Below are 26,605 nucleotides of genomic sequence, written 5' to 3' on the forward strand. Positions count from 1 at the left end.
TACTTCATTAAATCTTTGCAGCAGCCCATGACGTAGGTTCTATTATTGCCCCCACTTTACAGATGAAGAAATTGAGGCACAGAAGGTTAAAACATTTGCTTGTTGTCCTATAATTGTAACTGCAAATGGCAGATAGGGAGTTTAAATATAGGTCATCACCTTCTCTACCATGCTGGCCATTCCACCAGGGGTGGAGATGGGGCTGCTCTCCAGCGTACTGCCCCCCAACTAAGTCCCTACAGCCCTCCCCATGTGTCTACGACTTCAGTGGAGGGCGGAAGTGAGAGAGACGGCCTGTGTGTGGAGGAAAAGGAGGCTCAGGCATCGCCAGGACCCTGCCCTCGGGTCTGAGGACACCCTACTAATAACAATAGCAAGACTCACTCAGTACTGACTGTACCCCAGGCTCCGCTCTAAGTACTTTGTCAACTCATTGAATCCTCACACACAGCCCGAGGCCCATCCTGTCGCCATCCCCCATTGAACAGATGGGGACTGACAGAGAGGGCAGTAACTTGCCTGAAGTCTGGAGCTGCTAAGTGGCATTGCTGGATCCAGCCCCGGCTCCCCGCGTGCCGTCTGTGCTCTTAACCACTGTGCCGTGCTGCTTCTCGCTAAATGTGCCTCTAGCGCCTGGGAGGTTAGAAGCAGGACCGAGGCAAGACGGTGGCTGGGGGAAGCTGACGGGGCGGAGGTTCAGATTTCTCAGTGGGGCAGGAAAGGGCCTGGCCCTCAGGCAGAGCCAGCCTCGGATTCCCTGCGCACGACCGCACACGGGTGTGCAGCAGAGGGAAGAAGGGTTCGACAAAATACCCCCGTGTCAAGGAGCCCAAGAAGGGGGAGGCCGGGGATGCCCCCATAACTCAGCCCCTCCTAGGGGGTCGGCTGGCACGAGGGACTGGGGTCAGAAAGAACTTAGGGGACCTCACGCTCTAGGAGTGGCTGCTGTGTAAGCCCCAGCCCTCTGTGGAGGGGCTGCCCACCGTGGGCTCCAGCAGAGCCTGGGGTAGGAGTCGGCCGCCCCTGCCCCACAGAGCATCATCGTGGGTCTCACCTGCATTCCTCCTCAGGAGACTCGGCTCTCAGCACCCCTGTGCTGTCCCCTCCCCACCAGGTACACAAACACACAGTGGCCCAGTTGCCAAATATGGTCATCTGAGCCTCAGATATTTGCTCCCGGTATTTCATGCTTCAAACAACACTGTCTGAACAATACCTGTGAAATATGAATGGACTGAGGTTTTGACAAGCTAACAGCCCAGAGTACCAGGGTGATAAGGAGGGGAGGGGTCAACGAGGTCTGGAGGGACCGTGGGGACAGCAAGCACATGCCTGAGTCAGGCCCAGGGGCTCCGCATGTAGGGTCACCGGGAGTCCGGGTGCTGGATACAGGGTTGAGCCGGGGGAGGTGCTCAACAGACCGTCCTAGGGGTCCCTGGGGCCGTGGGGAGAAGCCAAGGGAAGGGGGAGGGTGGAGCTTGCTCAGAGTCCCTGAATGCACCTCCCTTGCAGGTAGGGAGAGGGTGCAGGACAGAGGCCAGGAGTTAGGTCTCTAGGGGCAGAGGACCAGAGTACTGGGTGGTCTTCGTCTTTTCTCCCTTGATCTGCTCCAAGCCCCTGCCCAGCCCCAGCCTGCAGGGCACCCATGCCTGCAGAGGACACGTTGACACAGCTCCTCTGGTTTGAGTCTTCTGGGCAGGGGAGGACGTCCAGCCCGGGCGAGGCATGAAGGCCCCATGTCTTGGGCTCCTCTCAACTCCCCCGGCCTTCGGAGGCCTCTGTCTCCAGGATCCTCCTCCTGCAGCCCCCTCCTCTCTGGCCAGAGGCCACGCGCTGTTCACAGGATCCCAGACCCGCAGGCCTCAGTTCCTCCGTGTATAAAATGAAGCAGTTGGACGTGATTTTCTGTTAGGTGCCTTCCAGACCTGCCACGCGGCAGGTTCCCAGCCCACTGCCTGCCCTTGCCACCCCCAGCAGAGCCCCCAGGGAGCAAGGTGCTGATCTCTGCAGTCAGAAAGCAGCTGGAGGTGTCTGGGCTCACCTGACAAGCTGATGGAAGGGTCTGCTGGAAGGCGGACTGGCCCAGCTGTGGAGCATACTGGGACCTCAGCCTAAGGGAAGGGGGAGCAGCGGAGGCCAGGGCTGGGATGGGGAGCCAGGGGAAGGATACCTAGTGTCCAGTGTACACTGGGGACATTGACCCATTTGAGCTTGTTTAGAAAGTCTAGTGGGAGCAGGGGAAGCCAGGCAGCAGGGATGACCAGGTGGGCGTCTTGCTAGCAACCGGGTGAGCAGCTCACTGTGGCTCTAAGTGGAGGTGGCCACTGAGGTCAGGGTCCAGCCTGGTTCCCCAGTAAGAAGTGGGTTAGCTAGTAGGCCCCAGCTGCTCCCCAAAGCTCCAAGCGAGGGGCTGTCAAAGTCTTGAGCACAAACCAGAACTCTGCCCAAAAGCCACTTGTACACATGAGAATGACTCAAGGGCCAGGGCTCCCCCTAGACACACCACATCCCAGGCTGGCAGAGGATGGGCTGTCTGCAGACCACTAACCAGTAGGGCATCTGAAATGGCTCTTCGGGGCCTGCCTCGCCAGGAGGCCTAGGCAAAGCTAAGGCAACAGCTTCAGGGTCAGTGTCTGTGTTTGGGAGGGGCCAGAGGTCCCCACACCCACCATAAAATGAACTCTGTTGTCTACCCTGACAGCGCCCTCTTGCTGGGCATTCGGCCAAGCAGTGGACATGGAAGCAGGGTGGGTGTTCAGAAGTCAGTGGCAGCTCCTCCAAGCTCACCATTGGGGGCCACCTGTCCCCCCAGCCCAGGCCAGTTCCAGGCAGAGAGAAGGTCTCTAGTTGCTTGTCAGAAAAAAAGCGCTTCATCTAGATCCCTTCTGAGCAACTGACAGGGTTGATGGTAGCTGCTGATTTCCCAAGCTTACAAAATTGGCAGGGGTGGCAAAGGGGGTTTCTGTAATCCCTCACTGATGGGTTAGATGGTGGGGCAGATCTCTCAGGAGCAATGGATGACCTTGAGAAAATGTGGATGTCAAAGGGAGAGAGAAATAACCTCCCTCAAACTGCTGCCAGCAAGCCTTCTCAGCACTGGGGTAGTTGATGGAAACTTTGCTGCCGTTGCCTCCCAACTCAGGGAGGCTGTAGCATTTGACTGCGTGATAAGAAATTGCCAGGCACTTTCTAATTACAATTATCATCGTCGTGGCTGTCTCTCTTAATTACTTTCTTATAATTAGCTGTTGCTTTTTCCTCAGCATTTGTGTACTTTGCAGATTTGCTGACATTTGAGAGCCCCAAAATAGGGACATTTGGGAAGGAGGGAAGAAAGGTGGGGAAAACATGAGAGGAATGGATTCTTTTCAGGCAACCTGATAAATTTGGGGGCCTTTGCAGAAAGAAATTGGGGAAGCCAAAGGATGGGTCATTTTCTGAACTGATGGGGAAAGAGGGCAGGAGTGAGGATGTAGGGATTGGGCTTTGTGGAACGTCTCCAAGTGTTCAACCTTGGAGGAAGTATTCTTGAAAAGCCACCAAGGCTGCCATTTCGTGGGCTTGGGTTTCATTTTAGGAAACAAGCCTGGGATGAAGCACACCCTTGTTGAATCCTTTTCGGAGTTAATTAAATAACTCAGGTCAGGAGCAGCTTGATTTTCCCCAAAGCCAGTGATGCGTTCTGAGCATCCCTGGGCCCCAGGGAGTCTTTACAAAGTGGATTGTGCTCCTTGACCAGATGGTTGGTTTTCATTCTCTGTTCCTGTTCTTTCTCCCTCTCTTCTGATCCCCTGCAGCCCTGTGTACAGAGGAATGTGTGCACGGCCGCTGCGTTTCCCCGGACACCTGCCACTGTGAGCCCGGCTGGGGAGGGCCTGACTGCTCCAGCGGTGAGTCTAGGGTCTTTGGGAGTTGAGCGGGGCCATGGCTCTGGCTGGGGAGGGGCCGTGCCGTGTGGATCCTGAGTTCTTTGTCCTGGGCTTGGGCTACCTAGCGAGTGTGGGCAGCGGGGAGGAAGCATACCTACTGGATGGTCCTTGGGGTGGAGGGCTCTAGGGGCATGAGGGTCATGGTTTGTGGTGGCCTGGAGGGGCATTGCATGTCGTGTGTATTGGGAATTGTGGGGTCATCTGTACGACTCTGGCTTTTGATGAAACACCTCCGGATGAGGTCTTTGAGGCTTGAAGTGAAATTGAGATGCCACCTAAGGGCGCAGACCCAGGAGGTCACTGTGGTCAAGGCCTGGTCTTCAGCTTTGCTGGTGCAAAGGCTCAGTGGGTGCTCACAGAGGCTCAGGGGACTTATTTATGAGACTGATGGGTACTGGGATGCCTCTGTGTCCCCAAAGGTAGGAGAATGGGATGCCTGTAGGGCTGATCACTGTGTTCTTACATCTCTCCGGGTAGACTGTTCACATTCCCTGGGGAAGGCTCTCTGGTGAGCACGAGTGAGGCAGATGCTCTCGGGACTGACAGAGTGACTCATAGCATCACAGGCATCGTCTCTCCTGTGGGGCTGGCCGCCGAGTGGGCGGGGTACACCGGCAGCTCCTTGGGGAATTCTCTGCCAAGAGCCCAGCTGAAGGCAAATCCTTCTCCTTTGGCTCATTTCCCTTCAGTACTCACAGATGAGCCTCTTTCCAGTGGCACATTTTGCAATCAATGGTTGGTTAATGTCATGGTCTTATTAGGTTTCCAAGGAGTCCTTGATTAATGTTGAAGCCCAATTTTCTTCCTGCTTTGAGCTGAGATAGTATCTTTCTGTGTGTGACTTGAGTAGGTAACATAGCTAAGCTGATCCAGTAGGGGTCTAACCCCCATCATTGACCCATCTTTGGGAGCCGCCTCCCTGTTCCCTGTACCGTAGTGACTGCAGTTGTCATAACAACATGGAGAAGGAATGGTGGGTCCACGTTGGCCCAATGCGGTGCTCTTGCCCTTTTCCAGTCGCTGCTGGGGTGGAAACGTCTAGTTATGGTCCTTTTTTTCCAAAGGCCTTGGCTGGAGCCTCTTTGTCTACCCAGTACATGGGAACATACCAGCCAAAGCAAGCTATTGGATGTGGTTTTGTTTGGGCCTGGGTGGTTACCCGGCTTGGGGAGACCAGGATCTGTTTGGGGTGCTCCAGAGACTCTCTCCAATGTGTTGGGACCTCCAGTGACTGTGGTACCCTCCTCCTTCCACCTGTTTCCCTGCTTTGAGGTAAGTCATGCTGAACAACAGGGCAGGGACTCCTCCAGACAACGAAAAGTACACCCGAGGAACACGTGAGTTAAAGGAATGTGTTCAAGCAGCCTTTCTGTGAACTCCAGGAAACATGCTGGCCAAAACGTTTGAGAGCTTTTCCCCACCTTGTCTGTGTTTTGTTTTGTGTAACTTTGCCTGCAATGAATCTTTGATGGGGAACTATCTAGTTTGGATTCTGTGAACCCTGCTGGGACAGGTCTGCTTGCTGTTGCCAGATTATAATGTCAAGCGCAGTCTGTTGGAGGTTGAAATACAGCCTGAGTCCCAGGAGTCCTGAGTGCATATAAACCACCAACCAGTGCAAGTGTGTTTGGTGCTCACTGTTTCTGGACTGTGTTGGTTGGGGGGCCCGGAGGGTTTTTCAGACAGAGTCCATCTCTCAGGGTTTCCTTCCGGTCTAGTGAAAGAAGTGGAAGGGAGGTGGCCCTTGATCAATGGGAGTAGGGAGTTTAGAGTAAATCTTGCCCCTGGAGTGTGTTTACCAAGCACGTAGCCTTGTAACTTTACAGTATAAAACCGGGCGGCCCAATTTCCACTCCCGATTCAGTCATCAGACTTGGTGCTGAGCAACCCACAATGTTTCTTCAATAAATCCACCCTCATGGGTTGAAGAACCACCAGCTCTGCGTCTACTCAAGGGCATGTACTACTAAACCCTCAGAAAGTCCTAAAAGATAAGTTCCAACCCTCTTTTGAGAGACGGCAGCATTGAATGAAGGGAATTCATAGATTCTCATTCTCAAAATCATCTGTCTCTAGCTTAAGGCCAGGGCTGGGTGATGGATCTCTATGGCCCTCCTTGCCATGTCTGAACTTTCTCCCAAGGAGCTCAGTGAACAAGGCCACAGACTGTGTGTGGGAAGAAGGTCATCTTAGAGCAGTTGATAATAGCCATTGAGACCGCACAGAAGAAACCAGAGTCCCCTTCCATGGGTCAGGCCTTCAGGTATTAGAAGACAATGATCACTTACCCCCAACTCAATTTTTATTCTCCGAGCTCCTTTGTTTCTCACATGACGTGGTCTGAACTGCCTTCCCCATCTAGTTTCTCTCCATTGGCTATGGCCTTTGTTCCTTTTAAACTATCATTCCTAGATCTGACCACCGATGCAGGCTTGTATGGAAAAATTACAATAGAGCTAAGTACTCTCTATTGGATTTTCCTGTGCACTAACACTTTATTCATCTTCTCATTTACTCTTCACAACAACCATATGATGTGGGAATTAGCCCCATTTTACAGATGAGAAAGTTGAAGCGCAGAGGGGTTAAAGAACTTCCAAAAGGCCCACAGCTAGTAAATGACGAAACTGGGACTGTTGATCAAGTGAAAACCTAGGTCCTGAGCCTGAACACATAATTATTATGCTCTCCTTCCTTCTGGATGCTCAACCTCTGTTAATACAGCCTGAGGTTGAAATAGCTCTTTGTTGAGAAAACCTAGTTGCTCACAGGGGAAAGAAGGATCTGATTGAAAGATGTGGCCCTGAGATATTGTCATGGAGACAGATGAATCAGCCATGGGACACAAATTGTGATTATGTTTACTCCAAGCAGCAATTTGACCCTGTTTGCTATTGTGCCATTGGACCCCTGTCTGCCTGTGTGTGCTCTGTGGGGCCTGTGTCCATGGAGATGGGTATCCTGATGAGCACAATGTGTATCTCTGGAGATTTCTGAATGGGGTCTGTCATTTGCATGTCTAGACATGTGACATCCTTGCAGGGAAGCTTTGATTTCTGTTTAGTCAAAAGCATCATTCTTGCTGGTGTTTTCTTCTGATTCTAAAATCATACCTGTTCATGTTATAAAGGAAGTTCAAACTGCACCAGAAGTATAGACAGAAAGTTAAACCCATACACCCAGTGATAACCAATTCTGGCATTTGGGTGCTTGCCTTTCCTGTTATTTCTCTGCACATTTGTTCTTAGAGTTAGATCTGGACACAACTTTTATTATTTAGATCAAATGTATGTGCTATTCTGTAACTTGTTTTTTTAATTCAACTATATGTCATACACTCGTTTCCTTGTCCATAAACATGAATCTCCCTTAAAATTTTTAATGGCCTTATAGAATTTCATTCTATGGATTACTAAAAGTGTTTAACCAGTCTCTTGCTGATGGACTTTTAGGCTGTTTCTGATTTTTCACTATATTAGGCCCACCGTCCTTTATCAAAGATCCTTGTGGCCTGTTGGCTTCAAAATTTAGATTTTTTTCAGAGTTCAGGAAGGTATATGGTGACTATATCATATATGACATATGCCTCCAGTGGGGTTTGGTCAGCACCTTGGGATGAAACATAGTAATATTTCTGAAGTGACATATAACTGATCACATCTAGTGATATATAGAAGATATTTAACCACAAATCAGTTCCACGAAGGTTTTGCCTCTAAATGAATTTTGGAAAATTAAAAAATAATTCCTTTGGACTCTTTAGAGAGTTTTGGGTTGTTAACATATGAATAAGGGATTGTGGTCCTGTGTAAAAATGCTGCAGTGATTCTTCTCGTGCATGTATCTTTGCCCACGTTTCCCAGTTTCTTCTTAGGATAAGTTCCTGGAAGTGGCAGGGAAGATTATAAAGATCCATCATCCTACTGCCTGCCCCTGCCCTGCCCTTTGTGGCTGCCAAGGGATTTATGACTTTGATAGACATGAAGGGGACAAATCCAGTAGTAGGATGGGGTGGGGAACTTTTCATTCTTTTATAGACTTATAACCCCGTAGCCTAATTTCTTGAAGGCCTGGATGAATTTCTTTCTGCTCCATAAAGGAAGTGAGGTGATGCTGATTTGCCTGGTGGGTAGACATGTCAGCTATCGTGGATACTGCCAAGATATTAGATGGACCAATATGGGGAAATGGAGTGGCTGCATGCTTGGTCATAAACCTCCATCTTATATAATAATGAAGAGTAAAAGGATGAAATGTCAGTTTACACTGAATAAAGACCACAGAGTGACTCTTATTAAACTGCACTAATCTCACAAGTGGAGATGAAAAGGAAAAAAAGTTTTGCCATACTGAGTATCTAGCTTTTTAAAGTAATTAGGAATAGTAAAGCACTGACAGTGATTGAGATAGAAACATTATTCATAACTTTTATTTCCACACTGGGCAATGGTCCAGTGTATTTCATTTATGAGGTTTCAGCTGTAAGGAGAAGGACGTGAGCCAATTCCTAAATTAAATATGTCCTGTTAACTTTTATAAACGATACTCAAGAATCAACTTGGAAATTTCAGCCTTCATTGTATTATTTAATTACTGTATTTCTTGGGTCCCGCTTCTCTGGTCCTCTGCCTCCCTCCCATGGTGATTTGCAGTTTGGGTTCTGGGCTATAGAATGGCATTTTGGTTTTGGTCTCAGGCCTCCCCGGAGGGCTGGGGTAGACATGGAGAGAATCCCTCCCATTTCTCCATAGTCTCCCACATTCTTAGATTCCACTGAACTGGTTTTATCCATGCGAACAGAGTGCGGGAGAGTAAAAGTCCGCTCCACAGCCTCTTACTATTTGTTGAAACTGTCCCCCCTGCCCACACCCCAGCCCTCCAGGCCTGATGCTCAGCACGAGACAGGACTGCGGAGCAGGCCTGAGTAATGAAGGCAGCAGGAACCAAGTTGGGCCACCACCAAGAGTAGCTTCTGCCCAGTCAAATGTGTTCTTATCTTGAATGGTGTGTGGGACCCCTGGCTGACTTGGCTTTCAGCTATCCTTGCAGATTAAAATAAGACATTTACCAGCTCAGAAATATGCTTATACTCCTAAACTAGCCAGGGACCGTCTAGGTCAGTCCTTTTCAAACCACGACATATGTTTGCTAGAGATTTGTGTGTTGTGTGTGTGTGTGTGTGTGTGTGTGAAAATATACGTAACAGAAAATTTAAAGTGTACAGTTCTGTGGCAGTAAGGACATTCACATTGCTGTGCGACGACCATCATTATCATCCATGTCCAGTGCTTTTTCATCTTCCCCAACCGAAACTCTATACCCATTAAACACTAACTCCCCATTCCCCACTCCCGCAACCACCATTGTAGTTTCTGTCTCTAAAAATTTGACTACTCTAGGTACCACATATAAGAGGGATCGTACAACATCTGTCCTTTTGTGACTGGCTTATTTCACTTAGCATAATGTCTTCAAGTTTCATCCATATTGTGGCATGTGTCAGAACTTCCTTGCTTTCTGAAGCTGAATAATATTCCATTGTATGTACATATTATACTATATTTTGTTTACCCATTCACCCATCAACAGACACTTGGGTTGCTTCTACCTTGACTATTGTGAATAATGCTGCTGTGAACATGGGTGTACAAATATCTCTTCAAATTCCCGCTTTCACTTCTTTTGCATGTATATCCAGAAGTGGATTTCTGGAGCATGTGGTAATTCTATGTTTAATTTTTTGAGGACTCGCCATACCGTTTTCCAGAGTCTACATCATTTTACATTCCCATCAGCAAGGCACAGGGTTCTAATTTCTCTTCATCCGTGTCAACGCTTGTTAGTTTCTATTTTTATTTTTTATAATTGTCATCCTAGTGGGTGTGAAGTGGCATCTCACTGTGGTTTTGGTTTGCTTTTCCCTAATCATTAGTGATGTTGAGTCTCCTTTCATGTGCTTTAGTGGCCATTTGTGTATCTCCTTTGGAGAAATGTCCATTCGAGTCATCTGTCCATTTTTTTTTCAACTGGGCTGTCTTGTTGTTGGTGCTGAATTGTAGGTGTTCTTTATATTTTCTGGATGTTAATCCCTTATCAGATATGTGATTTGAAAACGTTTTCTCCCATACCGTGGGTTGCCTTTTCACTCTGTTAAGTGTCCTTTGATGCACAAAACTTTTAAATTTTGATAAAGTCCAGTTTATCTAGTTTTTTTGTTGCCTGTGCCTTTGGTGTCATATCCAAGAAATTATTGCCAAATCCAGTCTCATGAAGCTTTCCCCCTATGTTTTTGTCTAAAAGTCTTATAGTTTTAGCTCATGGAATTAGGTTTTTGATCCATTTTGAGTTAATTTTTGCGTATGGTATAAGGTAGGAGTCCAACTTCAGTTTTTCTGCATGTGGATATCAAGTTTTCCCAGCACCATTTGTTGGAAAGACTTTTGCTAATGATTCTTGAAGCTATAGAGTTAAAATTTTGCACCATGTAATGGCACATTAGTTACCTGAGAAGTGATTTAAACTTTGCTCCTTAGATTAAAACAAATACAGAGGGCTTCCCTGGTGGCGCAGTGGTTAGGAATCCGCCTGCCAATGCAGGGGACACGGGCTCGAGCCCTGGTCCGGGAAGATCCCACATGCCGCGGAGCAATTAAGCCCGTGCGCCACAACTACTGAGCCTGCACTCTAGAGCCCACGAGCCACAACTACTGAGCCCACGTGCTACAACTACTGGAGCCTGCACACCTAGAGCCCATGCTCCACAACAAGAAAAGCCACTGCAATGAGAAGCCCGCGCACCGCAACAAAGTGTAGACCCCTCTCGCCGCAACTAGAGAAAGCCCACGTGCAGCAACGAAGACCCAACACAGCCAAAAATAAATAAATAAAATAAATAAATTTATAAAAACAAACAAACAAATACAGACTTGTTATAGAATTGAATGCAGAATTGACATTTATTTTAAAAAGAACAAAAACTGTGATCACATGAGCCTTTGGTGGACCTTTTGGGGCTATGCTGCTAGGCATCACTGGAGACAAGGTTATTTAAGGTGTGAATATTGAGAAGCAGTGGGAAAGCAGAAAGACCGTAACCTGATTTAGATCTCTCACGGCTGATGACTGTTTACAAGATGGTTTGTAGAGGGATCAGCGTTTCAAGCCCTTTTCCTACCGCATTCTTGGGGACTCTTCCTTCCAGAGTGCTGGGCTGTCTGCAATACCCCAGAGTCCACCTCTGTGGTCCTAGGCTCTGGAATGGCATAAGAGCTCTGATCCAGCCCACAATACCTCGTCTTGGGGGTCTCAGGGTCTCTGCATCTTTCCACAATGCTCAGTGCTGTCCCACCAGGCTGGGAGTCATATGACCCCCATATTGCTGGGGCTTGGGCATCCTGTTTTCCTGCGGCTGTCTTCACATATATGAAAGCATATGTCCACATAGTCCTGGAATGGAGTGCTAGGAAGTATAGTCTGGATCCCAGGACCTAATTTCTGGTCATGGAGAGCTCATGATTTAACTTGAAACCCTTGAAGCAGGAGCTGGGAGGGACCTCAGAAATTGTCTGATCCACTTCTTCCATTTTATAGATGGGCAAACTGAGGCCCAGAGAAGGGAAACTACTTGCCTGAGGGGTTACCCAGGGAGGTAGTGGCAGAGCTGTAACTTGATCCTGGGTGTCCTGACTCCCAAGCCTTTTGTCTCTCGCCAGCTGCTCTGGGAGTTAAAGGCTGGAGTTGTCTTAGAGGCAGATGGGTCTCATTACACCAAAGCAAATGGGTCAAGTTATTCGACAGCCTCGGTGCAGGTGACCTAAAGATTCAGACCCTCCTGAATCCTTCTCTGCCCAGGTTCAAAGGCCAGACTCATGACTCCAGGTCAGGCCAGGGCACTGAGGTCAGTGATTTCCAGAGGGGTCGACCCTGCCGTCTGCCTGGCTTGAAAGTACATTAGGGGGAGGGTCCCATTCTCAGGGACCCCTGGGCACACTTCTCACCGACAAACATGGAGATGTCACAGTCTGGAGGCAAAGGATGTAGGGACAAAGCAAAGGTATAGGGTGTGGGCCAGGGCTCCTGCCTCTGTCCTGGGGCAGACGAAGGGGTCCAAAAGGAGATGGGCAAGGCCGGGTGGGGGGTCAGTGGACTTGGCCACACTGGTCTGCTGGGAAGGGCCATTGCCAAGACTTTGGGGCTCCTTCCCAGCAAGAGAGCACGGAGACCGAGCCCGAGTAAGGAGAGCTTACGAGAGAGGGTCACAGAGGAACAAGAGGGAGCCACACAGTCCGAGGAGGAAGGTGAATACAGATTCCCGCTCCTACCGTGTACAGATGCTTCACATAGATGATCCATTTACTCTGCCAGCAGCCTGCCATGCGTGTTACCTCCATTTCTCAAATGAAGAAATCGAAGCTCAGGGAAGTAGAGTAACTCCTGCTATTCACTCAGCTAACAAGCATCAGCTCTGGGATGAGAACCCAGCACCTGTGTTCTTCCCATAGCTCCATGCTGCCTCTGAAGGGATGAAGCCAGCTTTGGGTCCCACCTCTGCCTGGGTGACCCTAGCTAAGTCCTTCCCTCTCTCTGAGCCTCAGGTTTCCCATCTATAAAATGGGAAGGTCAGCATGAATATTCCAGGTCTAAAATCCCACGATACCATGTTTCTGGAAAGCTAAAATCCAGCATCGCCTCACCTAATCAAGGGCCCTCGTGACCTTCCTGACGCTGACCTCTGGGGGAGGGAGTCTGCTCTCCCCACCACCCCACTCCCTCCCACGCACAGCCCTCCTGTGATTCTCTCTTCTTTCCAGGACCTGAGAAAGGGGTGGGGCAGGACAGCCATGGGTGGGGACGGTGACTCACGCCCTTGCCTCCCCCAGGTGGGGACGCCTGGGGAGCCTTGGCTGCCTCATCTGGGAGGAGGCGCAGGGGGGCATCCTGCCAACCCGGAGACCGCAGCTCACTTGTGGTTGGCTCACTACACCAAGGCGGCTGTCAAGGTTAAAGCAACTTCAGATGAATCACCACAGAGCAATCGCACTTGCTGGTCCTCGCGTGCTGCGCTGCGCTGCCCAGCCCGCGGCCCTCGCAGAACCACCTGGGCTGCCTCCTGCCGGCATCTGGTGCGCCTCCCCGGGATGGGGGGCTCCGTGTCAGCGCGCACGCTGGGGCACAGTCACCGTGACGGGGACACAAGGGGGCTGTGGACACGGCAGCAAATGCTTTTTCAAGGTCTGTGCGAAAGAAGAGCTGCTCTTCACTCCAGAATTCTGATTTTGAACAAAAAAGTATTCAGTAGCCAGGGCGAGCGGTCCCACTGGCTCTGCGTTCTCTGTCCCTTGAGTTCCATTTAAGGCGCATCTATTGAGCACTGCACAGAGGCCCGCGCTGCTGGGGGTCCAGGGCTGAAGGGGGGGATTAGGAATGAGGAGGGCATGGCCCCCATCCTTGGGGACCTTCGAACAGAAGCCAGAGCCACCAGTACAGATAAGAGGGAGGAGAAGGAGTCGGTAGAGAGAAGGCTCTGGCTTTGATGGGAGGGGGGACCTGGCTGGCTCAGGAAAGCCATCATGGGAGGAAGGAAGGAACCAAGTGTGTGCTATACCCATTTTTAGAGGAAGAAACTGAGGCACAGAGAGGTTAAATGATGGCCCAAGGTCCCACAGCTGGTGAGCATCAGGGCTGAGTCCGTCAGACTCTTTCCACAGGCCGTGCTGGGGTAAGGGGGAAGGTGAGAAGTGTGAGAGAGGCTGAAAAAGACCTTGAAGAGGGTTAAGAGACGTAAACCCAGCCCCATCCCGTGTCCTGGGGGCTGGGGGCTGCGGGGGAAGGGCAGCAGCAAGGTAGATCTGCTGGCCTCTCTATCTCTCTGTCCTCGACTGTCGCCTCCCCCCAACCCCTGCCTCCCTCTTGTTGAGACGTCCCAGGCTTGGCTATGCTCTGGAAGCCGGTGAAGAGGTTTGTTTCCCCCCCTTCCAGAGTTTGTTTCTTCCAAAAGTGCCTCCCAGGAGAAATGGGAAATGAGAGGGAGCAGATGCCGGGGGTGCCCTGCCCTCAGGGGGCCCGGACCAGTGTGAGGATGAGGATGAGACTGGGCAGGGGGCAGCCGGTGGAGACCCCGGACCACAGGACTGGGGGCAGCTGGTCCCCCCACCCTCCTTCCACCCTTGGACCGGCGCGTTCTCTTGTGACGCCCACCAGGAAAGGAGGGGAGACCTGCTGAGAGCCCCCTTCCCAGGTCCAAGGGAGGCAGGTCATGGGGCAGGAGGGGGCGTGGGGCCACTGCTCCTCCCACTCCTGAGAGAGGGCAGCCTCTCAGCGTGTCACCCCTTCTCCATCTGCCTGTCAGACCAGGGGAGATAATGGGACCAGTCCCATCTGAGCAGGGTCAGGGGTCAGGCAAAGCCCTGGCACACGTGGCCTTTATTGTACCTGAAAAAGCCAGGGGCTGGATAGCCTAGAGTCTGTGTGTGAGCTGCGTGTTTGGGGGGGCGCTGTCGTAGGGGGGAGGAGGGAGGTACATTCTGCCCAACCCAGCTCTGGCCATCTGGCTCCCTGAGAACAAAATTAATAAATAAATGACATGCAGTGAGTCTCAAGGACTGGGAGAGGGAGGAGGGTGGGAGAACCTGCCTAGAATGTGACAAAAGCAGAACAGAGGGGCAACAGCCAAGCTGGCACCATCATGCGGTCCTGGCAGGCAGCGCTGCCGCCCCTCCGGACCCCACTTGGGCATGAAAAGGACGCTGTGCAACACTCCCCATGACACACACGCACGTGCACGTGTACACACACGGCCTGCGCTTCCAGGCTGGGCATGTGGGCTGGGTCTCCATGGGAAACACAGTTCCTGGGGGGAAGGGAATCACAAACTGCTCCCACCCGCGCCCACCAGCCTGGAGGACAAGCCTGGAACTCTGACAGGGATGGGGAGGGAGGGGGTGCATCTTCTTTGGAGCCAGAGGGCCGGCTGATGGCAGGTCCGGCTCTCTGAGACCCCTGCCCCCGCCCCCAAGGACTTCGAGTTCCTCCCAGTCAGCCCAGAACTGCTGTGTGCCGGGCACCACGCTGGGGATGGACACGATGACCTCATTTCACCTCCCTCCACCCCGTGAAGTGGGGATTATGACCCCTGTTTTGCGATGGAGGAAGCCGAGGTCCAGAGAGGGTTAGCCATTCTCTAAGGTCACTCAGCTGCTCCTGAGTGTATGCTCTCTTCGCTCGGGCATATTTCTCCCAGAATTCGGAGCTGTGGAGGAGGGGTGGCTTTTGAGGCTGAACGGGAGAGAGGTCTGGGCTGTGCTCCTGCTTAGATTCTCTCCTAACTTCTATCCAGCACTGTACACACCGTCCTATTCATTATTATTTATTATCACTATTTCCATCTTTCAGATGAGGAAACTGAGGCTCAGGGAGGTTAAGTACCTGGCCCAGAGGCACACAGCGAGTAAGTGGCAGAGCCAGGATTCAAACCCAGGCAGTCAGTCTCTGGAGACCACACTCACGACTCTGGTTAACACTTCTTTCCAGGGCTCTCTGCCTTCCGTCTCCAGTCCCTCCCACACTTCGGAGGTTGGGAGGCAGCTAAAATGCAAACCCGGGCCATGTCACTTCCTTGCTCCCCTCTGCCTGCCAGGAAGTACCCAACTCCTTGGCCGGCCTTCAGGGCCCCTCTGGGTCTGATGCCTGACAAGCTTTCAGCCTTATCTCCCCCACCACCCCTCTTCCCGTCTCTCAGCTTTCCTTTATCCACTGACCTATTGCTCTTCTGCCTTCAAAGCCCAGTTCAGATGCCGCCTCTGCTATGGCACTTCCTGATTCCCACAGGAAGTATATGTACTTGACTGCACATGTGTGGCCAGTGTGGTCCGCGCCACCCTAGACGTTTATTGTTTGATTGCGTGTTTGCTATCCTCCCAGCCCCCAGCCCCTGAGACCTCTCTGTGGCAGGGTCCAGGTCTTCCTTGTCACCATGACCCCAGGGCCCTGCACACTGCAGTTACCGGTGGGCACTCAGCACAGTGCTGAGTGGGATCCAGTGGATTTGCTCTCCCATTTTGTCATGTTTTCGTTCTTTTAGATGATGCTCTAGTGGAGGTACTTGGACCAAGGAAGAGTGGGGCTCTGGGTTGGACGTTTGGGAGAATTCAAAGCCATGTCCCTTGATCTTCCAAATCTTCTCACCTATCCGTGCTGCCCAGGCACATGCCCCCAGGGATTGCGATGGGAGACCAGGAGTTGGATTGGTCCTTCAGAGGAAGCGGAGATCACAGCTAGCTGGAAAAGTGGGAAAAATGCCAAGAAGGCCGTGGAACCAGAGCTCAAAGAAGGATGAGATTTGAAGTTTCAATAGTCCAGTATGGAAAGAGAGGGCATTCCAGGCACAGACCCCCAGAAGCAAGGGTACTGAACGGTGAGCAGGTCCGTGTGGCTAAAGCAGAGGGTGCCTAGCGTGGAGAGTGGGAGCCAGGCTGCACCCGGAGGCCAGGCCAGGTGTTGTGGTGCCCTTACCAGCAGCCCAGTGAGCTCGGACACGAGTCCGTGGGCCATGGGGAGCCCCTGAAGGCTCGTTTTGCATCAACTGAGTCTGCATTGTGGAGTGGCGGAGCAACTTTTAAACTCTTTCTTAACTAACCTGTGACCAGGTCTGGTAAGGGAACAGAGGGCATGCTGGAGGCTCTGACCTGCCCCTCCAGTCCTGGCTAGTCCCTCCAGGCCAGCTGGGCCGTGCTCTCCTTCCCCTGTCCCTGACTTGAGGCAAGTGAAGCAGGCTAGCTAGGCATTGCATGGAAGCAGATTGGATGGGGGGACGGGGCAGGGGAGAGACGGCCGTGACTAAGAGTTGGTGAATGGATCAGGGCAGGGGCTGACCCACAGAGGCCAGGTTGGATATATTGATACCCTTCTGCCTTCCTGGCCAGAGCAGGGGAGGCAGATGTGATAACCAGTGGGATGTCCCGGAGAAGCACCTAGAACAGCCTCACTGGCTCCCAGGACCTCTGACTCCCAGCCTGCTTCTCAGGGGCAGCCTTGCCCTCCCATCCTCCAGGCCTCAGACACCAGTGGGTCCCCAAGGCAGGCGGCAACTGCCCAAAAGTGCTGCAGCAGCAAAGGCTGTGGCAGAACTGGGGAATCTGTCACCCTCTAATAAGGAAAGCCCGTTCTGGCAGCCTGGGTAATAGGCCTCAAATTGAATAATTAATAAAGTTATAAAAATATGTCTACTATATGGCCAGAATAATTCAGCCCAATTAGAAGCAATTGTTTCTTGCAGTTAATGCCACTCGTTTTTCCTTGTGAACAGCTCTTAGCACCAAGATAGGATTTGTAGGTTCGGCTGCCTACTTGAGGGGTTCTATTAAGACCAAACTCTCCCCTAGGGCTTCTTTCAGTTGAGGATTATCCACCTTTCCATCCATCTATTCATGCCTCTCTCCAACCATGTATCAATTTGTCCATCTGTCTATCCATCATTCCATCTGTCCATTCATCTATTCATCCCTTCATCCACTCCTCCATCCATCTGCCCATCTACACATGCATCCATTTATTCATTCATCCATCTATCCATCTACCCATTCATTCAGCAGATAATTCTTTTTTTTTTTTTTTTTAACATCTTTATTGGAGTATAATTGCTTTACAATGGTGTGTTAGTTTCTGCTTTATGACAAAGTGAATCAGTTATACATATGTTCCCATATCTCTTCCCTCTTGCGTCTCCCTCCCTCCCACCCTTCCTATCCCACCCCTCTAGGTGGTCACAAAGCACCGAGCTGATCTCCCTGTGCTATGCGGTTGCTTCCCACTAGCTAGCTATTTTACGTTTGGTAGTGTATATATGTCCATGCCACTCTCTCACTTTGTCACAGCTTACCCTTCCCCCTCCCCATATACTCAAGTCCATTCTCTAGTAGGTCTGTGTCTTTATTCCCGTCTTGCCACTAGGTTCTTCGTGACCTTTTTTTTTTCCCCTTAGATTCCATATATATGTGTTAGCATAATGTATTTGTTTTTCTCTTTCTGAATTACTTCACTCTGTATGACAGACTCTAACTCCATCCACCTCACTACAAATAACTCAATTTCGTTTCTTTTTATGGCTGAGTAGTATTCCATCGTATATATGTGCCACATCTTCTTTATCCATTCATCCGATGATGGACACTTAGGTTGCTTCCATGTCCTGGCTATTGTAAATAGAGCTGCAATGAACATTGTGGTACACGACTCTTTTTGAATTATGGTTTTCTCAGGGTATATGCCCAGTAGTGGGATTGCTGGGTCGTATGGTAGTTCTATTTTTAGTTTTTTAAGGAACCTCCATACTGTTCTCCATAGTGGCTGTATCAGTTTACATTCCCACCAACAGTGCACGAGTGTTCCCTTTTCTCCGCACCCTCTCCAGCATTTATTGTTTCTAGGTTTTTTGATGATGGCCATTCTGACCGGTGTGAGATGATATCTCATTGTAGTTTTGATTTGCATTTCTCTAACGATTAATGATGTTGAGCATTCTTTCATGTGTTTGTTGGCAATCTGTATACCTTCTTTGGAGAAATGTCTATGTAGGTCTTCTGCCCAGTTTTGGATTGGGTTGTTTGTTTTTTTGATATTGAGCTGCATGAGCTGCTTGTAAATCTTGGAGATGAATCCTTTGTCCGTTGTTTCATTTGCAAATATTTTCTCCCATTCTGAGGGTTGTCTTTTGGTCTTGTTTATGGTTTCCTTTGCTGTGCAAAAGCTTTTAAGTTTCATTAGGTCCCATTTGTTTATTTGTGTTTTTATTTCCATTTCTCTAGGAGCTGGGTCAAAAAGGATCTTGCTGTGATTTATGTCATGGAGTGTTCTGCCTATGTTTTCCTCTAAGAGTTTGATAGTGTCTGGCCTTACATTTAGGTCTTTAATCCATTTTGAGTTTATTTTTGTGTATGGTGTTAGGGAGTGTTCTAATTTCATTCTTTCACATGTAGCTGTCCAGTTTTCCCAGCACCACTTATTGAAGAGGCTGTCTTTTCTCCACTGTATATGCTTGCCTCCTTTATCAAAGATAAGGTGACCATATGTCAGCAGATAATTCTCGAGCCCCTTCCATGTGCCAGACACAGTTCTAGGTCCTGGGCATGTGGAGATGAGTAAGACCCTGCCTCTGCCCCAAGGAGCTCCCAGCCCAGGCAAGTGAACCTTTGAGTGAGGCAAGCTGTCATTCCTGTTTCTCTTCAGAGGTCCTGCTGAATATGATTTTTGTCCTTCATCTCTTCTCATGTATCTCAGTGAGACAGATAGATAGATAGATAGATAGATAATTTGGAGTTACAACCGGCTTGACTTAGGTAATAAGTTCTTTCCCAAGATGGTCCAGATTATTCCCCTACGTTTGAGAGTTTAAGGATCTTCTGGCTTCAAAATACCCATGCTCTGGGTCCCAACCTTTTATCAGGTGGAGGTCAGGGGATGTGGGATCCAGCTCTGCCCTGGTCCCTGCATTCACTGGCCTGGATAAGACATTTACTTTTTATGGTTCCATCTGTAAGATATGAAGAATCACTGTGCCATTGTGAGCTTACAGCGGTGACAGGAGTCAAGATGCTTGGGGTCACCTGTTGGAGACCCAAGTTTGCTTCCTGGAACACTGGGCATAAGTTGAATTATGAGTTAAATCAACTCATACTTTATAGGCATCCGCAGGAAATCCTTCCATAAAGCCAATGCTCTTTTTGCGGTGAAGATGCCCTCTTTCTGATTTCTCTGCCTGGACATTGAGACTTTTCTTATAGTATAACAAAACCATGATTCAATTCACTAAGTCTCCACAGAGCCCTTGTTGTAAGCCCAGCACTGTGCTAGATGAATCTGATAGAATTATCTGGTCAGTTATATTACGGTCATCAATCATTTATTAAGGGCCTGCTTTATTCAGGGCTCTGGAGATGCAGAAAGACCCAAGCTTTCACCCTGCCCTAGAGTTGCCCTCTCTGATATGGGTTCCCTTTTGCCTCTTTGTGAATCAGGATATCAGAGCTGGCAAAACAAAGTGAAAAGGGAAGGTATAGCCTGGGAGAAGACATTCACACCACATGTAATCCATAAAGGATTAGTATCCAGAATATTTTTTTTAATCCTACAAATCAGTAAGAACAACCATTCAAACACTGGCAATAATATAAACGTGCACTTCACAGGAGAAGGATATTTTGATGGGCAATAAATATATGAAAAGATGTTCACCTCACTGGTAATCAAGGAAATGCAAATTAAAACTAAAAGATGCTGCCTTGTCACACCCAACAAATTGGGGGAAATCAGTTTTTGATAATACCAAGTGTTAGTAGGGATACACGCAAATGTGGACACATATGCTGCTGGTGAGTGTGTGAATTGGCAGTACCATTTCAGGGAACAATTTGGTAATTTTAAATAAAGCTAAAGCCAACCCCATCATACCACGTTTCTCAAGCATTTTTTTTCTATCACAACCTATTTTGTCCCAGCACATACACACGCACACACTGATATTTTTAAATCTCTTCTATTTAACTTGTTAAAATGGTAGTTGTGACCCTTTGTATTGATTTCATGACTTTCTTCTGGGTTACAACCTACGATTTGAAAAACTCTACTCCAGAGAACCTCTCCAACATGTGCATCCGTGCATCATTGTTTGTAATGGTGAAAAGCTGCAAGTAACCTAGAGGTCCCTCAAGAGGGAAATGAATAAACTCTAATATATTTATACAATGGGATCTCCACAGCAGTTAAAAGGAACAAACTAGTGCTATACATGTCTACTCAGATGAATCTCAAATATATAATATTGAGTGAAAAAGGCACGTTGCAGAGGGCTACATACGTACCATATGATATAATTTATATAAAGTTTTAAAACATGCAAAATAATGAATATATTATTTATGGGTACATTCAGATGTAGTAAAAACATTAAAACAGACATGGCTGTGATAAATACCAAAGTCAGGCTACGCCCAGGGAGGGAGGTGAAAGGGATAGGGAGTGATGTGTGAGGCGTCTCAGCTGTGTAGTGTTTTATTCTGAAATAAAAATATCTGCAGTCAAAATGGGGGAAATTAAGATTTGTCTGATGAATATACTGTTTTAATTTTCTCTACATTTTAAAATATGCTTGAAATATTCCACATGCAAAACAAAAGGCTTCTCCACCTGTCCAGCACCCAAGTTCATATGAAGAAAAAACTGTGTTAGTTCACGTTAAACTTACTTGCTCATTTCATTCAGTTTGGTTCACTAAATGTTTATGGAACACCTCCTTGTGGGTCTGACATTGCCAGGTGTGAGGTGTGGAATAGGCAGGAAGGTAGGGTGGATATTACAAGCGAAAATTTGGGGGTCGGCAAGGGCATAGGCTGCCCTCCCATCTCGGCCATAAAGACCAGGTTAACACACATGCCACGAAATGGGGCCCAAAGGTTAAAGCCTGTGTCTTCCTGGGGAATCAGGGAGGTCTCCCTGGAGGAGGTGAAGACTGAGATAGGCCTTGAAGGATAGACAGGGATTGACTGGCGAGACACTCAGGAAAGGAAAGGAACCTTGAGTTCCAGAAAGCTCTGGGTCTGCATGAGAAAGAAGAGGTGACAGTGCAGCTCAGGCCTCTGAACAGGTGTGCTGCAGCTCAAATGGCGAAATGCACCCCTGATGGCAGCGCCCAGCAGGAAGTAGACACATGGAGTGGAGAGGTGGGTCTAATTCATCACGGGGGCTGAGGAGGGCCAGGGTCCTGGAGGCTGCAGGAAACTGGAGGCAGCTTGCCTGCTACAGAAAGGCGCTGCTGCTCCGGGCCAGCCCACTGCATTGCCCATCCTCCGACGAGGGCCCTAGCAGGGAAGAGGGGGATAAAGCTCTGCTGAGATCCCAGACTTCAAATTTATTTGACCAGCTCTCAATAAATTTCTCACGCCAGAGGCCTCACTATCCTTCTCCGGTGGACTGCACAGGAAGTGTCTGTCTTTGATGGCTTGGGGACATGTCCACATGTCTTGCCAGGAGGCAAGCCCCTAAATCTTCCTCTGACTTGCTCCCCTCCTAGTAAATCTGAATAGTTTAAGATAACTCCCTCCAACCTTGAGGCTGGTGCCAACTTTGCGTCATCCATCAGCCCTGGCCGATTTCATATTAAAGTTTTGCTGTTCCCTTGGAAAAGTCGCCACCTTAAATCAAAAGGCTGATAGGACAGGGGAGAGACAGAGGAGCTGGAGTTGGTGGGGCGACGGCAGGTCAGGAAGATTAGGTCCTAGTCTTACTGCTGGGGCAAGAGGGAGACCTTCCCGGGCCCTGGCTCTGCAGCTTGCCCCGGGGTCTAAGGACAAGTTGTCTAAGCCCTGCGTGGCTTGAAAAGGCTGCCCGGGGAGTAGCTCAGAGGTGAACACCGTCCAACAATTCTCCCAAGAGCCAGCAGGGAGCTGGCTCAGGGAAAGCAGACTTAACGGGCACTGATCACATTCACCCCTCATTCATTCACTCACTTAGTACAGTTCACCGATATAACACATTTGTGTTGGATGCCTGCTACTGTGTGCCTGTTCTCAGTGCTGGAGAGAGAGCGGTAAACGAGACAGTATGTGCCTTCATAGAGCTTACCTTCTAGAGAGGGAGATGATGAACAAGCACAGAAATAAATACAGTAATTCCAGATGTTGGTATGAGGAAAATAAAACAGCAGTGAGTTAGAGTGAGGGAGGCGGGGTGGGCAGGGAGGCCTCCCTGAGGAGGGGCCGTTTGAGCCAAGTCCTGAATAAGAAAAATCAAAGACTGGAGGGTTCTTGTGTGGGTAAACCTTGACTCATGGCCTCTTTTTGACTCAGAAGAGCAGAATTTCCTTTATGCGTGGAGGACAATTGCTAAGCCAGGCTCTGTTGAGGATTTATAAATGGATTGCAAGTTCCCACGCACACAGGTGCCTTCTGTCTAGTAGTTGTGATGTTACAACCAGCCCAGGAACTCCAGGGCTGGGTGCTTGGGACCACGACATTAGGCTGAAAGCTCAGAGAAGGCGCAGGTCCCTTCCAGCTGGGATGAGCAGAGGAAGGCACCCGGAGGCCAGAGTGGGTGCAGGGAGTCATCTGGCAGGACTCAGGCTCTGCGAGTGGTGCTGGGCCCTGATGGTGCTCGTTGATTCCCTTGGGTGCTGGTTCTGGATGGGCGCATGTGTCCTACTAATCACCCAAGTGAGCCGAGTTGATTCTTGGAGTGTAAGGAATGCAGATGACACATATTGCCTCATCAGCAAAAGAATTACGGGCAGGGAGGGACTCAGAGTTGGAGCCAGCTTTCTTTAAATAATTGGCAGCAGGATGAGTGGCGTGGATTGTTTTTTCCCTGCTATTGCTGCCGCCAAAGGAAATCACTGAGGTTTCCCCTCATTTCTGCATTGCATGTCTCCCATCTCTGGGTCACAGCCATGACTGGGAAGCAGGAGCCCTGGATGGTCCAGATCACGGGAGATGACAGGTATCCGATGCTTCGAGGCTTCTCTGGGGAGAGCATAACCCACACAGGCAGGTCTGCTGTTGAAATGAGCAACTCTCTTTCATGAGTCGATAACATTTGCTCAGCAAATAAAGATTAGCAGGACAGACCTCTCTGCGTTTGCTCTGAGCTCTAAATGTCTCCCAACATCAGTCACAGCCACAGAGTCCAGAGGACCACCAAGAAATGCAGTGACTTGCCATGCAGTTTGGAAGTTGATTGGCTGATGGCTTCAAAGGCCAGCACTGTATCTCACTGTGGGAACTCCCAGAGCGGAGGCCCTAGGCTATGCCCTGGGGAGACAAGGCCGAAAGAGGCAGCCCTTGTCCTTAAGGAATATAGGGTCTAGTAAACAGGCCGGTGAATCAGCGTGTGACAGTGTTGTAGGTGCTTCCTTATGCCTGTGTACAGGGCAGGAGGGGACAGTGATGAGGGAGGGGCAATTCCATAAGGTGGACCTTGGGTGGAGTTTTTATCTCCCCTTCTCTACGCCCATACAGCGCTTGGCACAGAATAGAACAAGCAAGGTGACACACCATGGCTACTTTATACCAAAGAGATGCCACAGCTGAAATGAGTGACAGCTGTCTTTTCCTAGTTCTTGGAGGCGGGGAGGGGAGAGGATCAAGCTAATGCATGGTTTTCTCTCAGTGTTATGTTTTTCTTTTTAAAATCTTCCCAAAGCCCTTGGTTTCTACAGCTGCTTGACTACATAAAAATCCAGAGAAGGGGATGGAACATTGTTAAGCTCCTACTATGTGGCGGGTTCTGGGCTGGGCGCTCACAGACATGGGTCTCATTTAATCCTCCCGACAGCCTTGCAAATTATTCTCACTCTATAGGATGAGGGAACCGAGAGGCGGAGTTGTCAAGGCCTCCCAGCTGCTGGGGGAGAGAGGCGGATTGATTTGAAAGAGCGTGCCTGTGTAAGATGATGTTCATCTTAGCCCAGAATGATCTAGTTAGCTCTGCAGCAACTTCATAAATGGTGTTCTACAAAGACACCCGACCTCCAGAGCCAGCCTCTGGTTAGATACAAGGTTATAAGCCTCCGAACCAACGTTGACACCATTTTTGCTCGCTCAGTGGTAATCCCCTAACACTTCGTGTTGTTCTTTTCCCACCCAAGTGGACCACGTTGTCGCATCAGATGCCCACTGCCCAGCCAGGGCGGGTGTGGGCAGCTGAGGTTTGCTCACGGATGAGTTGCAGTGTAGCAGGTAACATCCAGGGCAGGTGTGCCTTGGAAGTTTCTGGAGCCCAGCTCTCCAACTGCTCACTGCAAGCTCTGACTGAAGGGACAGCCAAGCCAGACACAGTTCCCACAGCTCCCACAGCTCCCGTGCTCGTTTCTAAACCCAAAGTCTCCAAGTTCTTTTGCCAAAGCTGGGCTTCTCAAGCCCTGCCCACCTGTGGGAGCAGCCTTGGGGTTGACCCTCTGATGTGTGGTCCACTGCCCCAGAGCCCAGATGAATGACTGGTACTCTGATCTTTCCCTGATTGTCCTCCCCGACACCACTGGGGTCATTTCCCCTGGGCTTGAGAAAAGAGAGGGTTCTAGGTACTCTTCCTAATTAAAACAATTCTCTTAAAACAGGAAGCCGCAGCCCGTGAGCCAAGTCTGTTCCATTGCCTGCTCTTGTAAATAAAGTTTTATTGGAACACAGCCACGCCCATTTGTTTCTGGGTATCTGTGACTGCTTTCTCATTACAGCAGCACAGTTGAGCAGTGTGACGGGGATTGTCCTGCCCACAAGGCAAAAAAATATTTATGATCTAATCCTTTACAGAAAATCTTTGCTGATTCCTGTGTTAGAACATTAGAATTTTTTGCGCCAATGTTTTTGCCCCAAAGTAATAAATGCCTTGAAGATAGCATCATCAAAACTTTTCATTGCCTAGGAGAATATGAAAATAACAATAATTATAGTAGCAACAGCAAGGCTGGGCTAAATGTTTACCCTGTTGAGGCTAAGAGCACAGGTTCTGGAAGCAGACTAGCTCACGTCCTGGCTTCTCCATTGTCCCAACTGTGGGACCTTGGCTAAGTTATATGACCTCTCTGTGCCTTGCTTTCCTCTTTTGTAAAATGGTGACTCTTTTGGGGAGTTGTGTGAGTTGATTAGGGTATTACATGTAAATAAGGTATTACACCTACCTCGACAAAGCATTCAGTAAATGCTGGTCTCCTCATGTAACCCTCATGGCAAACCCCTTATCGTTGGCAGGTATGGGACCCTGCTATCCAAACCCTCCTATGCAAATTCAGAAGCAGAAAGGAGTGATATAAAGTTTTGAATTAAACGCTCAGTCTGACAACTTTCTCTCTGAACTCAATAGACTTGGATGGTGAAGGACACTTGTACTTGTGATCTTTAAGTTGGTGCCGTTATCATTCCCATTTTACAGATGCAGAAACTGATGTTGAAACAGGGTAAGGGGCCATGAAAAGCAGGACATGATCCTGGCTGTCTGACTCTGGAGCACCCAATAACCAAGGACCTGCCACTCCCTGGTGGCTCTTGGCCAACTGAGTCCCTGGCTCATCACAAGTTCCCCTGCTTGGTGGGTGAATTCATCAGTGAGGGACACCATAAGCACAGACTGACCACAGAGGTGGCTGTGCCCCATGCCTTGTCACCAGGGCAGGGGACTTTGTACAACTGGTTACCCAGTCCCCCTTATGACCAGCACCCCCTTACAGAAGCACTGAAGAACAGCCCAGCAACATCTGGTCACCTCTGGTTTGGAGCCCATGACCATAGCCTGATGAAAGGGCCCCTGCCAATGAGCCACTGAAGACAAGGGCAAAGTGGAAGGAGCACTGGTTTTATTTATTTATTATTATTATTTTTTTAACCTCTTTATTGGAGTATAATTGCTTTATAATGGTGTGTTACTTTCTGCTTTATAACAAAGTGAATCAGCTATACATATGCATATATCCCCATATCTCCTCCCTCTTGCGTCTCCCTCCCACCCTCCCTATCCCACCCCTCTAGGTGGTCACAAAGCACCGAGCTGATCTCCCTGTGCTATGAGGCTGCTTCCCACTAGCTATCTATTTTACATTTGGTAGTGTATATATGTCCATGCCACTCTCTCACTTCGTCCCAGCTTCCCCTTCCCCCTCCCCGTGTCCTCAGGTCCATTCTCTATGTCTGCGTCTTTATTCC

At 49.4% G+C, this 26,605-nt stretch overlaps 1 protein-coding gene across 3 annotated transcripts in view; it reads left to right on the forward strand.

The window, feature by feature from the left end:
• MEGF11 (multiple EGF like domains 11) overlaps positions 1 to 26,605 on the forward strand; it is a 363,230-nt gene that overhangs the window by 173,425 nt on the left and 163,200 nt on the right. For all 3 annotated transcript variants that reach the window (XM_061182006.1, XM_061182004.1, XM_061182005.1), the window contains exon 5: positions 3,798 to 3,890. In XM_061182006.1, the coding sequence (XP_061037989.1) occupies positions 3,798 to 3,890 (93 nt within the window). The remainder of the gene's footprint in view (positions 1 to 3,797; positions 3,891 to 26,605) is intronic.

Source organism: Eubalaena glacialis, chromosome 2, assembly GCF_028564815.1.
Source record: "Eubalaena glacialis isolate mEubGla1 chromosome 2, mEubGla1.1.hap2.+ XY, whole genome shotgun sequence".
NCBI classification, from domain to species: Eukaryota; Metazoa; Chordata; class Mammalia; order Artiodactyla; family Balaenidae; genus Eubalaena; species Eubalaena glacialis.